Raw genomic sequence first — 15,557 nt, 5'->3', positions numbered from 1 at the left:
TATTTCGTTTACCCAGCGTGGAATGTGTGTGGAATTCTTCGTAATTGCCTTCTCTCTACATGTTCGTGTGGATTTACAAATCTTTCCTCTCACTCACTTATTCCGTGGATTACTGAACTTTTCTACTTTACCATCATAAGACTTTAAGCATTGTTTCCCAAGCTTGATAGTTTGGGAGCTATATCTACGCACAACACTGTTAACTTCTGTTTATTTCGTTTAATCTTTTATATTTGGAGTGGATACTAATAAAGATAATGGTTTTCACATCGAAACCAGACTCCGTTAGTGATCTGTTGCTACTGGTACGTAACAATTGCAACAAGACAGCTGTCTGAGGCACAGTCCTTTAAAATTGGTGAAAATGACCCAAAACGTTGAAAAGAGCAGGGAAGCAGGAGTTTAACCAACTTCGTCCAGAGCCCTGAAGAACGTCACAACCACAGTGAGCTCATCGTCTTATTCAGCCCGGAGAAAATCATGCAGGAAGTTCATGCAGGTGTATAAGATGATGAGAGGCATTGGTCGTGTAGATAGCCAGAGGCTTTTTCCCGGGGCAGAAACGGCTAACATGAGGGGGAATAGGTTTAAGCTGCTTGGAAGTAGATACAGAGGAGATGTCAGAGCTAAGTTTTTTAAGCAAAGAGTGGTGTGTGTGTGGAATGCACTGCCAGTGACGGTGGTAGAGGCGGATACAATGGTGTCTTTTAAGAGACCCTTAGATAGTTACATGGAGCTTAGGAAAATAGGGGGCGATGCGCTAGGGTAATTCTTCGCAGTTTCCAGAGTAAGTTACATGGTCGGTACAACACTGTGGGCCAAAGGGTCTGTAATGTGTTGAAGATTTCTATGATTCTATGAAATTCAAGGGAAATCTCCGATCCCACTGAGTGGTGACTAGTTGCAACTTGTCATCTCAGGGAAAGTGAGAGGGGAACGGCAGGGGTAGATTTTCATAAACTGAAATGGAACAGAAACATGGGTAAGGATCAGATGGGCCGAGTGGCCTCTCTAGTGTACATAGTGAGTGTGATAGAGACAGTAAGTACCTGACACACGGGATTTGATAAAATCTGATTTATCTTTCACAGATCCACAATATTAAACACCAGTCTAGTTTAAGGCTAACATCAGCAGAACAGACTCCTCCAATGCTCAGTGACCAGGGTTCAGTCCTGGGTGCGATGAGCAGCCGCAAGAACTGCAGAATCTGACAGTAACAGTCCCTCATGAACCTGCAGCTGCCTTCAGTTAAACATTTAACTCGGAGCTGATTTGAACTTCCTCCCTGATGTGAAGTTGCTGGTGTTGCAGCAGCTGGGATGATTGAGTAAAACTCTTTGCTCACTCCGGACAGAAATGTGGCCTCTATTTATTGTGAACTCACCGGAGCATCACAAGGTGGGTTAACTGAATGAGTCTCTTCGCACACACGGAGCAGGTGAACGGCCGCTTCCCAGTGCGAAGCTGTAGATCTCGATCTTCGGTCTCGGGCCGAAACGTTGACTGCTCATTTACACGGATGCTGCCCGACCTGCTGAGTTCCTCCAGCGTCATTTACGTGTTGCTTTGACCACAGCATCTGCAGTGTACTTTGTGTTCAAGCGCTGGTGAACTGAGAGATAGAGCGGAACTAACGTGCTGTTGTGTTCGACATTCCCATACACAAATCCTTTTAATTTTCGACACTGTTAAAAGTTTACAAAGCAGGTCAGTGGGTGAAGGACAACATTTCAACTGAAATAATTTTAGTCTCCATGGTGCCTTCTGATTAAAACACTGTCACATCTCAAAACAATTTAGAGGAACAAGATTTCATTTTCTAACTGCCCACAATTCCTGCATCAGGCACAATATCAAACTCTCTGCTTCCCTCTCTGTATCAAAATGGATCATTTCTCCCTTTCATCAGTCTGTGACTTGGCTCAGTTTGTCTGTCTCCTTCGCATTCTGAGCATGCGCCACACACCCACTCAGATAACATTTTATTTACACGGCTGTGACGAGAGACTTTCTGATTATTATGTCCCTCCCGGCATTTGACGGTGGTAAACTCAGAGTCAGCAATGGTATTGAACCTCAGGAGTAGGTGATTAGGCTTTTTCGTTGGAGATCGATAAACTGCCGGTAGTGTGTGTCTGGATGAGTGGGTCGTTTTCAGAATGGAAGGAGGTAGCGTTTGGAGTACCCCAGAGATCAGTCCCTGACCACAGTTGTTCACAGTTTAATGTCCTGGCGGAGGCAGCGAGATGTGAGATGCCCCAGTCTGCTGGTGACGCAGAAAGAGTAGAGTTGGGGGAGGGGAGTCTATTCACATGCAATTCCGTAGCTTTGCAATCAGTACATAGTGCACTGTGGGGCTGCAGTGGCGGGTTCCAAACTGATAATTAGATTTGCTGACGGCACTACATTGATCGGCCGAATCCCAAATAATAACGAGGCAGCCTACAGAGAAGAAGTCATCTCTCTGAGACAGTGGTGTCAAGAAAACAACCTCTCCCTCATTGTGACAAAAACAAAGGAGCTGGTTGTGGATTACAGGAGGAATGGAGACAGGGAACAAATTCAACATTTCCAAGTCTGTTATTGATACAAAATGTACATTTTAATATTGATCATGACACAATGTATTTTAAATATCGGTAATGACATAAAACATATTTATAGACTGTTACTGACAGAGAATCGTATAATTTCTGTTCCGTGTGTTATCTGAATGTACTTGCCTGTGATGCTGCCACAAGTCAGTGTTTCTCTGTCCCTGTACCTTCCCGTACTTGTGCACTTGGCAATAAATTCAACAGGACCTGAGAAATCTCACTGAGATTTGATTAGTGATGATCATCTTGGCAGCTCGGTTGTTCGAATGTATGCGACAGTACACTGTTAAATGCAAAACCCTGAACAGTGTCGATGATCAGAGGGATCTTAGACTCCAAGTTCATCGCTCCCTGAGAGAGACAGCACAGATTTATCGGGTGGTTAAGAAGGCAAATGGCATGGTTGTCTTTATTAGTTGAAGCATTGAGTTCAAAAGTCGGGAAGTTGTGTTGCGGCTGTTACGAGCCTGCGGTCGTACTGTGACTGTTTCTTTAAGAGCGCCGGCGTGAGGAGGCGGGGCTATGACGTCAGTCACAGGCTGACAGCGCTGACTGTGGACTGAACCATAAGAGAGAGAGCGATCTGCAGACAGGCAGTCGGCCAGTCTAAAGAGAGAGAGAGACTGGAAAAGCTGATAGCTTCGGTTAGTCGCAGCTGAGGCTTGGAACTCTCCTATGCCCACAAGAGTGGGTTGATCATCGGTACACGGAACCACAACGAATGTGTGTGGCTGTCACTTCGTATAATCCATAGGAGTGGATTGTGGAATATCTTGTGTTAACCCTTGACTGGGTATGTTGTGTGGTAACCCCTGGAAGACGGTATTCCTGTGACAGGTCACTTCGCTGTTAACTCGTCTGTGGACGGATTCAGCGGATAAGAACTTCGACGGCGGTTATTTTGAAGTAACCGCCTTTTCTCTACATTTCACCCTGGATTACAAATATCTCTCTCCCATCATTTATTCCGTGTATTACTGAACTTTCCTACTTTACCATCTCAAGACTCTGAGCTTTGTACCCTCAGGCTCGATAGTCTGGGAGTTACATTTACACATATATACACTTAACACTGTTAACTTTCCTTTATTTCGTTAAGTTACTATATTATAAGTAGATGCTAATAAAGAGAGTGGTTTTAACATCAAAACTAGACTCCAGTGTGAACTCTATTGCTGCTGGTTCGTTTCTAAAACGCTACAGTTCGTAACACAGTTTTATAAAACTAGTTAGACCACATCTGGAGTGTTTCATACAGTTCTGGTCGCCCCCATTCTCGGAAGGATGTTGGGGCTTTGGACACGGCGCAGAAGAGGTTTACCAGGACACTGTCTGGATTAGAGGGCATGAGCTATAACGAGAGGCTGGACAAACTTGTGTTGTTTTCTCCAGAGCGGCGCAGGCTGGGGTGAGACTGGATGGACGTTTATAAGATTACGAGAGGAATAGAGTGGACAGACGATATATTTTTCCTGGGGTTTGAAATGTCTAATACATTTAAGGTGAGAGGAGATCTGAGCGGCGTTTGCTTCTTTCCACAGAGTAGTGGGTAAATGGACATCTGTCTGGGGATGCGAGACCAAAGCGGCCATGTGATCCCGTTTCCTGTTCACGTTTTCCGCAGATCTGCAGCATCTGCGGGTCACTGCTCTACGTGTACGTGTAGCTTCATCTTTCCCCGTTCAGACAAGACAGTGAGATCCGGATCGGTCACGTCCTGTCGTTGTCGGTGGACAATATGTTTTTTTTCGGCAATATTTTCAGCATGTTTCATTCCACTGTTTTCACCTGCTGAAGTGCTGCCGATGTTTCTGGGTGTCTGACCCACTTATGTGAGAATTTAGCTTTTTATAATTATCTGAGCTTCTCATAAATGTGTACAGTTCAGTTAAGCTTCACTCCACTACTTCCAAAGCAACAACCCAGTCAGTCAAACAGTCGGCACAATTAAAATAGTTTATTACATCTTTTTTTCATTTTGCACTATTTATATAATTTAACAATGTGATATTTATATTCTTATATTAAATCACAATTGTTAACATCTATGGTTAAAAATTAGGTTCTACTGCTGAACGAATTTCATGACATATGCCGGTGCTATTAAACTTGATTCTGGTATTGATATGGGAGACCCACCACCGGTCACCTGATCCCAGTTACCGCAGATCGTAATGAGAGATTAAAGCCTTTTCTACTTATTTGCGTTCCTCAGAAAGACAACAGTTCAGTTCCCTTCTGTGGTTCCAGAGCAGAAGCTCAGTCTGTCTAATATTTCCACACAATTAAAATGGGGAATTTGTTTATTATCATCATGTACTGAGCTACAGTGAAAATCTTGCCTGACGTACTATCCACACAGATCGATACATTACAACAGTACATTGAGCTGATATACAACAAAATAATCACTGTAACAAAGCATTATGGCTGCAGAGAAAGTGCAGTGCAGATAGACATATGGTGCAGGGTCACGTCGAGTTACATTGTGAGGTCGAGTCCAATTTATCTTTCATTTGGCTTATAACTGCAAACAGGAAGCCGTCCTTCAGCCTGGTGTTACGCACTTTATGGCTTTTGTATCTCTCCGCCAATGTGGGAGCGGGTTTGCAGCAAGAACGTCCAGGTTGTGAGGATCTTTGTGTACATACCCTGCTTTTCCGAGGGAGGGGAAGTGTAGGAAGAGTCCATGAGGGGAGGCATGTTTCTCTGATGTTCTCTGTTCTCCATAGTTCTCTGCAGTTCCTTGCAGTCATGGGCAGAGCAGTAGACATACGAAGGCGTGAAGTATCGACAAGGAGCTCAGAGACCTCGGACTTCACCCTGTCTTGTGTAGCTGGATCCTGGACTTCCTGTCAGATCACCGGCAGGTGGTAAGAGTGGGATCCATCTCCTCTGTCTCTCTGACCCTCAGGACACATAACCCACAGGGTTGTCTCTTTGGCCCCCTCCTTTACTCTCTGTGCACCCATGACTTGTGTTGCCACCCACAGCTCCAATCTGCTAATGAAATTTGCTGACAACACTACATTGATTGGCCTAATTTCAAATAATAAATTTCAATCGATCAAATGCATCCTGACAAGGCTCGGCCCAGACAAACTTTTCACCCTTCTTCAGGAGATTGGTCAGAGGAAGAGCGATAGCAGCAAAGTTCTTACACAACTTACGGTAACATCCATCCATTCCCAGAAACCTTCTAAGAGCCTTCTTAGCAGTCAGAATAGAAACTTGAGAAATTGCCTGGACTTTTGCCCGAACAGGAGCCAACTTGCGTTGACCAACAACATAGCCAAGACAGGTCACAGTGGCATGGCCAAATTCACTCTTAGATAACTGTAAGGTTGTCCTGAGAAAGCCTGTCAAACAGCTTCTCTACTGCAGAGATATGCTTTTCCCAAGTGTCACTCCCTGTGACTAAGTCATCAATATAGGCATCTGTGTGTTCCAACCCTCGAATTACAGAATCATTCATTCTCTAAATTAATTACAAATATAAAAAACAAATTAATTAATTGCTTAAGTATTCACTCCTTTTAATATGACACACCAAATCAGCACTGGTGCAGCCAGTTGGTTTTCGAAGTCAAATAATTAGTTAAATTGAGATCAGCTGTGTGCAGTTGAGGTGGTTCAATTAATTTTAGTAAAAATGCACCTGTCATTAGAAGGTTCATCTGCTGGTAAGTCAGTATCCTGGCAAAAGCTACACCATGAAGACAATAGAACACTCTGAGCAACTCAGTGAAAAGGTTATTGAAGAGCACAAGTCAGGAGATGGATACAAGAAAATTTTCAAGTCACTGAATATCCCTTGGAGTACAGTTAAGTCAATCATCAAGAAATGAAAAGAATATGGCAGAGCAGCAAATCTGCTTGGAGCAGGCTGAGTGATTATGCAAGAAGGGGACTAGTGAGGGAGGCCACCAAGAGACCTATGACAACTCTGTAGAAGCTACAAGCTTTGGTGGTTGAGATGGGAGAGACCGAGCATATAACAACTGTTGCCCAGGTACTTCACCAGTTGCAGCTTTATGGGAAAATGGCAAAGAGAAAACCACTGTTAGGGGGAAAAAAATAGAAATTTCAACTGGAGGTTGCTAGAAGGCATGCAGGAGACTCAGATGTCAGTTGGAAGAAGGTTCTGTGGTCTGATAAAACCAAAATTGAGCTTTTTGGCCATCAAACTAAATGCTCCTGTATGTTTGGCAAAAGCCAAACACAGTACATCATCAAAAACACACCATCCCAACTGTGAAGCATGGTGGTGGCTGCATCAAGCTGTGGGGATGCTTCACTGCACCAGAATCCCATAATCAGTGCAAAATCTAACTCTACCATCAGGTTTGGGCACAATAACGCAGGGTGAGCTCCAAACTGATGCTGCAGGACTAATAATACCATTTTCAGCATCTATTCCATTCCTTGCTCAGCCAATTTACACTTTTCGACGTTCATGCAATATGGGTGTTGTTTAATCGGTTTGGCTTGACCAATATCTACATCATGTACTGCAACCGTGGTTTGCTTGGGAACATCGGAAAATAAATCTTTAAACTTCAGAATTAATTCCTTCAGCTGTTGTTGTTGCTTTGGCTGCAGATGAGCCAACTTGTTAACAATGTTTTCTGGAACAACCGAATTCATTAGCCTAACTGGGACCACATCTGGTTTGTGAAAATTCTCAGACGAGTCAATTATTTCATTCTCAGGGTTGCCAGATTCATATGTTTTGACAACAACACTCACAGATGGTGCCTGCTTGTCAAAATAAGGCTTTATTATATTTATGTGTACCACCTGTGTTAGCTTACGTTGGTCGGGTGTTTTAATAACATTATTCAGATCATTAATTTGAGAGACTATTTCATGCGGTCTATTGAACTTCGCCTGAAGTGGATTCATCAATATTGGAGATAAGGCAAGCACCTTATCTCGCACCTGGTATTTTCTTTCTCAAGCCCACTTATCAAACCAACACTTCATTTTGTTTTGAGAAATCTTTAAGTTTTGTCTCACTAGACAAGTCTGTAGACTTGGTGTAGTTTATTCTTGAACTTCTAAACAAAGTCTAACAAGTTAACAAGTACATCCCCATCAATCCACTGATCCTTTAACAAGGTCAAAGGTCCCCTCACTCTATGACCAAATACAAGTTCAAATTGACTAAAGACCAGTGATTCCTGTACCGACTCTCTTACTCCAAACAAAAGCAAATTTATTCCTTCATCCCAGTCTTTTCCATTTTCAACACAGTATGTCTGAGTCATTGTTTTGAGAGCAGAATGATATCTTCCTAAAGCCCCTTGTGATTCCGGATGGTACACAGACGATGTAATTTGTTTCGCTCCCAGTTCATAAACTACCTGCTGGAATAATCCAGTTGTAACATTACTTCCTTGATCAGACTGGATTTCTTTAGGCAAACCAGATAAAGTAAAGAACTTGGTAAAAGCCTTCGCCACAGTTTTAGCTTTAACATTTCTGAGAGGTATTGCCTCTAGGAATCTGGATGCAGTACACATAATAGTTAGCAGATACTGATGGCCAGCTTTAGTCTTTGGCAATGGGCCAACACAATCCACTATAAATGTTAAAAAGGGTTCACCGAATGCAGGTATAGGCCAGAGTGGGGCTACTGGCGTGACCTGATTCGGTTTACCCTCAACTTGACAAGTGTGACAGGTTCTGCAAAAGGTCACAACATCTTACCTCAAATTAGGCCAGTAGAATTATTTCATAATCCTGTTTACAGTTTTATTCACTCCAAAATGTCGACCTAATGGCATACTGTGGGCCAAAGTTAAAATTTCAGCCCTATAACTTTAGGAACTACAACTTGGTGAAAAATTTCCCATTTCTCACTCGCTGGTATAGCAGGTGACCTCCACTTCCTCATTATCACTCCATCCTTGAGATAATACCCTACTGGCACTTTCTTAATCTCATCATTTCAGAGAGTTGTTTCCTTTAAAGCTTCAATGTCAGCGTCTTGGTTCTGTTCTGCTATAAACTCCTTCCTACACAGGGATAAATCTTTCTCATCAGACTTATGACCTGAATCCTGTTGAAACAATGAAGGCAGAAAAGTCCCTGACAAGTCATCATAACCTGAATCCCAATTTTGGCTATCAGGGGTATCAGAGTCATGCTGCACAGAACCGTCTGCGTCGGCAGACTTTTTAGCCATACTTCGAGTTACTGGGCAGGAAGGATAAATGTTAAAATCCATCTGTGGGTCGTCCGTGGTTGGCTTAGTTGTCAACAGCACTGTAAGAACAACTTCACCATCTGCCAGGTCATTCCCTAACAGCAAACTAACATCTTCCAATGGTAAACTGGAGTATAATCCAATTTTAACAGGTCCCAAAACCAACCCTGACAGTAAAGTTACCTTGTACAACGGCACAGAAACCATGCCATCCCCAATGCCTTTAATAAGATTTACCTCACCAGTGTTAGTCTCATCACCAAACTTTAGAACGCTGTCTAATATAAGTGACTGAGTAACCCCAGTAACTCGAAGAATTTTCACTGGTACCGGGGTTGACCCTTCCTTTACTAATACAAACCCATCTGACATAAAATGATCAAAAGCCTTCTTAATTCGGTCAGAACTCTCAGTCCATAACTGAGCCTCAACAGAATGTTCAGAACCCGGTGGGTTTACTGGTGCTTCAACATGCTGAACACAGGCATTCGGGACTGCCTCCTTTTCCTTTTTCTTATTCAGGACAGAACAATTAGCCATCATATGACCAGCTTTCTTACAATAGTAACAAGTATGACCAGAAAATTTCTCCTTCAACTGCTTCCCTTCATCCTTACTCTTGTCACTAGTCCCAGCTGTAATTTCTGGTTTACCCTGGTGATCCCTGGCACTCTTTTGGAAGCTCTTATTCTGGGTAAACTTAACCTTGTGAGTTAAAGCAAACTCATCTGCTAATCTAGCAGACTCCTGCAAAGTGGCAGCATCCTTTTCATCTAAATACGTCTTTATGTCATCAGGAGCACACCTTTTGAATTCTTCAATTAAAACTAACTCTTCCAAGCTATTAAAATCATCATATATTTATCATCATCATATATGTGCACCAGCGATCAAAACACACAGATCTCTCATAAGCAAATTACATATGTCCGGTTCACAGATTTCCTCAAACTTCTGAACTTTTGCCTGTATGATTCTGGGACCAACTCATAAGCTTTGAGCACAGCCTGTTTCACTAGGACATAATCATCTGCTTAATCAACTGACAAAACAGAATAGGCTTGCTAAGCCTCCCCCTTAATTACACTTTGTAAGAGAATAGGCCAACCCTCTTTTGGCCACTTTAAATTCTTAGCAACCTTCTCAAAATGCTGGAAGTATTTATCAACCTCTGTCTCATCAAATGGAGGTACCAATTTAATTTCCTGACTGGCCTCAAACTTATCACCAGAGTCTAACGCTAGACCCCTTTGCTGCAACCACTCTATCTTTTCCAGCTCGAATAGCCTCTGTTTTTCTGCCTCCTCTCTGATTTTCTGCCTCTATGGCCTCAAACTGCCTCTGCCTTTCCGCAGCCTCCATCTTTAATTTTTCTCACTCATACTGGAGCTCAAGCTCACTAGGTTTACTTTCAGGAAACACTTCCAACTCCTCCACTTTAAACACACTCTCAGATATATAATGTTCAGCTGTTATCCTCTGCAACTGTGCCCTCCTCATTGCCAATTTCAACATAGAAAGTTTTAACCTTCTAGCAAGACTCAACAACTCAATCCATCTGGAATTCTCTAATGCCTCAGAGGTTGCCGCTTCCAAACAATAATCAGCATCTGCTGCTGATTTTCCACACACAAATCAATCAAAAGGGACTTCCCCAATGAAATCAATAATTAATGACTACGCCCCCATAGCTGTTCATATCCCGGATGCAGGCCCCAATTTTGTTATGAATCGTAAAACTTCAGAAACGAATCAGCACCAATAGACTACACCTGGAACAACACACACAAAATGCTGGTGGAACACAGCAGGCCAGGCAGCATCTATAAGGAGAAGCACTGTCGACGTTTCAGGCCGAGACCCTTCGTCAGGACTGCCTGAGACTGCCTGACGAAGGGTCTCGGCCTGAAACGTTGACAGGGTTTCTCCTTATAGATGCTGCCTGGCCTGCTGTGTTCCACCAGCATTTTGTGTGTGATTGAATTTCAAGCATCTGCAGATTTCCTCATGGAGACTACACCTGGAGTCTGTTTTTGATGTTAAAACTACCTTTATTAGAATCTACTTATAATATAGTAACTTAAGCAAGATAAACAAAAGTTAACAGTGTTATGTGTATATACGTGTGTAAATATAAATCCAAAACTATTGAGCTTGGGGGAAACAAGGTCTGGAGTCTTGAGATGGTAAATTATGAAAGTTCAGTTCAACCACAGAACAGGTGATGAGAGAGATATTTGTAATCCAGGGTAAATGTCAAGGGAAGGCAATTATGTCGAATTCCACAGGTTCCATGGTGGTAAAACAAGAGAACAGTCACTTAGATTTTATCTGTCATCCTTCCAAATCCACATACTAATTATCACCCAAAGTGACTTGTCACAAGGCGTATCGTCTTCAAATGAATTACCACACCACACCCAGGCAAGGGTTAACACATCAGTGGTCTTCATAGGATACCCCAAATCAGATCCACTCCTATCGATTAAACGAGGTGACAACCATACATTCGATGTACGCTGAATCGATAATTAACCCACACTTGTGGGCATAGGAAAATTCCAAACAGTGACCCTTGGCACCTATTTCCCTTGTTTCGATCCTTCCATTTTTCCTCATTCATCTCCGTCTGACTCTGACTGTCTGTGTCCTCAGTCAAAACTAAACAAGCTGGGAGTGATGTAAACAAGCTGCAAGTCAGACTGATTCACCTTATTAATCTCTCTCTCTTAAAATGACAGTCCACAGCAAACAAAACCTAGGGATTCATAACAGCTGACTGGTGTGCCAGTAGTTGGGATGACTGAGTGAATCCTTTCCCGCATTCTCAGCAGGTAAATGGCTCCTCTCCAGTGTGAACTCGCTGATGTCTCTGTAGTGTGGAAGAGCGAGTGAATTTCTACCCACATTCTGAGCAGATGAATGGCCTCTCTCCAGTGTGAACTCGCTGGTGTTCCAGAAGGTGGGATGACAGAGTGAACCGTTTCCCACATTCTGTGCAATTGAACGGCTTCTCACCGGTGTGAACACGCTCATGTCTCAGTAGGGTGGAAGATTGAGTGAATCTCTTCCCACATTCTGAGCAGGTGAACAGCTTCTTCCCAGTGTGAATTTGTTGATGACTCTGTAGTGTGAAAGAGCGAGTGAATCTCTTCCCACATTCTGAGCAGGTGAACGGCCTCTCTCCAGTGTGAACTCGCTGATGACTCTGTAGGTGGGATGACTGAGTAAATCTCTTCCCACATTCTGAACAGGTGAATGGCTTCTCCCCATTGTGAACTCGCTGATGTCTCTGTAGGTGGAATGACTGAGTAAATCTCTTCCCACATTCTGAACAGGTGAATGGCTTCTCCCCAGTGTGAACTCGCTGGTGTCTCTGTAGGGTGGATGGATCAGTGAATCTCTTCCCACATTCTGAACAGGTAAATGGCTTCTCCCCAGTGTGAACTCGCTGATGACTCAGTAGTTGGCATGACTCAGTGAATCTCTTCCCACATTCTGAGCAGATGAACGGCTTCTCCCCAGTGTGAGCTCGCTGGTGTCTCTGTAGGCTGGATGAATGAGTGAATCTCTCCCCACAGACTGAGCAGGTGAACGGCCTCTCCCCAGTGTGAACTCGCTGATGACTCTGTAGTTGGGATGACTGAGTAAATCTCTTCCCACATTCTGAACAGGTGAACGGCTTCTCCCCAGTGTGAAGTCGCTGATGACTCTGTAGTTGGGATGACTCAGTGAATCCCTTCCCACAGACTGAGCAGGTGAATGGCTTCTCCCCAGTGTGAACTCGCTGATGACTCTGTAGTTGGGATGACTGAGTGAATCCTTTCCCACATTCTGAGCAGATGAACGGCTTCTCCCCAGTGTGAACTCGCTGATGTCTCTGTAGGTGGGATAACCGAGTGAATCCTTTCCCACAGTCTGAGCAGATGAATGGCCTCTCCCCAGTGTGAACTCGCTGGTGAGCCATTAGGTCAGATGACTGAGTGAATCCTTTCCCAGAAATTCAGCAGATGACCAGCCTCTGCCTGGTGTGGTGTGATCTGACTGGTGTGTCCACAGGTGGGAAGACCGACTGAACCCCTTCTCACACACAGAACAGATGAATGGCCTTGCCCAGTGTGAACTTGCTGATGTACCTTCAATCGTGATAACCGAGTGAATCCATTCCCACTGTCTGAGCAGGTGAACAGCCTTTCTCCTGTGTAAAATTACAGGCTTGCTATTTGGTCAAATGACCAATTGAATCCCTCTCCACAGTCTGAGCAGGAAGAATGGTCGATTGAATCTCTTGCTCCACTTCTTAAATATCCAGACAGAGACAGCAAAACTGGCGTGCCGTGTTTGAGATTCCCGGCGACAAATCCCTTCTCATTTTTATCCTGTGAAAAGATTTACAAAATCCATCAATGGGTTTAGGACAACATTTCAGATGAGATTACTTTAGTTACCAAGTTTTGATCTGGTATCACACTGTTACAGTGAGGTTCAACAAAAGTTGGACAGAGAAATCATCTCCTGACTGGGCAGAGTGCTGGTATCTGGAATGACCATCAATTCTCTGATGCTCTTCCTGTCTCTATAAGAATGGGGCATTTCTGCCGTCTCCAATCTGTGCCTTAGCTCAGTTTGACTCTCTCCATTGGTATTATTCCCTGTTCCTGCTGAGCTGCATGGGTGCCTGGCCCCATAGTAACTGAAACAGTCTCACGCAAATTGTCTTTGTGGATGCGCATCTGGGATTTTCTTTTATGTATTATTAACTGAAAGTGCTACAGTTTTAACACCATATAAAAAAAATTCCTGCTAAAATGAATGGTTGGTCCGCACAGCTGTTAAAAGGGGTTAGAGTGAATTTTTGTAATATTTCAGGTTCTTGTAGAAAAGTACAACACAGAAACAGGTCCTTTGGGTCATCTAGTCTTGTGCTGAACTATTTAAACTGCCACTCCCACACCCCTACCATCCAGGTACCTACACGAGCCTCTTAAATGTTGAAATCGAGCTCGCATGTACCACTCGGGATGGCTGCTCATTCCACAGCCGGATAACCGTCTGTGTGAAGAAGTTTCCCCTCATGTTCCCCTTAACATTTCACCTTTCACCCTTAACCCCTGGCCACTGGTTGAAGTCCCACCCACAGAGGCGGGCTCTGTCGTGGGCAAAGTACTAGAGAGTTTAACATCGGTAGCTGAACGAAGGGCGCTGAGTAGGCTACGGTCAATTATGGAAAACCCTGAACATCCTCTACATAACACCATCCAGAGACAGAGAAGCAGTTTCAGCGACAGGTTACTATCGATGCAATGCTCCTCAGACAGGATGAAGAGGTCAATACTCCCCAATGCCATTAGGCTTTACAATTCAACCAGGACTTAAGAACTTTTTAAAAGCTATTATTAATGCTTTTTGAGATAGTGATTTAGATGCATATCATATTTTTACTGAGTTAAGTATTGTATGTAATTAGTTTTTGCTACAACAAGTGTATGGGACATTGGAAAAAAGGTTGAATTTCCCCATGGGGATGAATAAAGTATCTATCTATCTATCTCAGTGGAGAAAGCCAGCTTGCATTTACACTATCTATGCCGCTCTATCACAATCAAATCTCCCCTCAATCTGCTACATTCCAAGGAATAAAGTCCCGACCTGTTCAATCTTTCCTTATAACCCAAGTCCTCCAAACTTGGCAACATCATTGTGAATTTTCTCTGAAATCTCTGAATCTCTTTTAAATCTTTCCTGTAGGTAGGTGACCAAAGCATCACACAATACTCCAAATTAGGCCTCTTTTACAAGTCAACATAATATCCATCTATTGTCAGTATTTGGTTCATGAAAGCCAATGGGCTAAAATCTTTTTTTTCCATCACTATCTAACTGTGATACCACTTTCAGTGAATTAAGGACTTGTATTCCCAGGTCCCTTTCTTCCACAACACTCCTCTGTGCCCGACCAGTCACTGTGAAAGACCTCCCTTGGTAGGTCATACCGAAGTGCAACAACTCACACTGGTCTGCATTAAATTCCATTTTCCATTTCTAAAACCATTTTTCCCAGGGGCTCCAGGTCACACTGCAAGCCATGATAGTCTTCCTCACTGACCACTACACCACCAGTCTTGGTGGTCATGAATCTGCTAATCCAGTTAACCACACTATCATCCAGATTACTGATATAGATGACAAACAACAACAGATCCAGCACTGATCCCTGTGGCAACCACTAGTCACAGGTTCCAGTCAGAGAGGCAACCATCTGCTACCACACTCTGGCTTCTCCCAAAGACAGTGTCTCATCCAATTTACTATCTCATCTTGAATGCTGAGTGACTGAACCCTCTTGACCAACCTCCCATATGAGACTATGTCAAGTGCCTTGCTAAAGTCCATGTAGACAACATCCACTGGCTTGTCTTCATCCACTTCCCTGATAACTTCCTCGAGAGACTCTGTGAGACTGGTTAGACATGACCTACCATGCACAAAGTCATGCTGTCTATCCTTAATCAGTCCATATCTATCCAAATACTTATATATCCGGTTCCTGCACATACATTCCAGTAACTTTCCCACTATTCACTACTAGTCACCACTCCGTGGGTTTGGAGATTTCCCTTGAATTTCATAGAATCATAGAAATCTATAGCACATTACAGACCCATTGGCCCACAGTGCTGTGCCGACTATGTAACTTACTCTAGAAACTGCCTGGAGTTTCCCTAGCACATAGCCCTCTATTTTTC

General features: G+C 43.4%; 1 protein-coding gene across 1 annotated transcript; it reads right to left on the bottom strand.

The window, feature by feature from the left end:
• Window positions 1-11,710: 11,710 nt before the first annotated feature.
• LOC140721542 (uncharacterized) lies at window positions 11,711-12,778 on the bottom strand. The gene has a single exon (XM_073036359.1). The coding sequence runs from the start codon at window positions 12,776-12,778 to the stop codon at window positions 11,711-11,713; it is 1,068 nt and encodes a 355-aa protein (XP_072892460.1).
• Between the last annotated feature and the right edge of the window lie 2,779 nt (window positions 12,779-15,557).

This window comes from Hemitrygon akajei, unplaced genomic scaffold, assembly GCF_048418815.1.
Source record: "Hemitrygon akajei unplaced genomic scaffold, sHemAka1.3 Scf000057, whole genome shotgun sequence".
Lineage (NCBI taxonomy): Eukaryota > Metazoa > Chordata > Chondrichthyes > Myliobatiformes > Dasyatidae > Hemitrygon > Hemitrygon akajei.
The sequence above is the reverse complement of the archived record's forward strand: the minus strand, read 5'-3'. Positions and strand labels throughout refer to the sequence as shown.

Excerpts from the sequence above, each read along its gene's own strand:
- LOC140721542 (XM_073036359.1), bottom strand. The coding sequence starts at position 12,778 with ATGGCTCACCAGCGAGTTCACACTGGGGAGAGGCCATTCATCTGCTCA.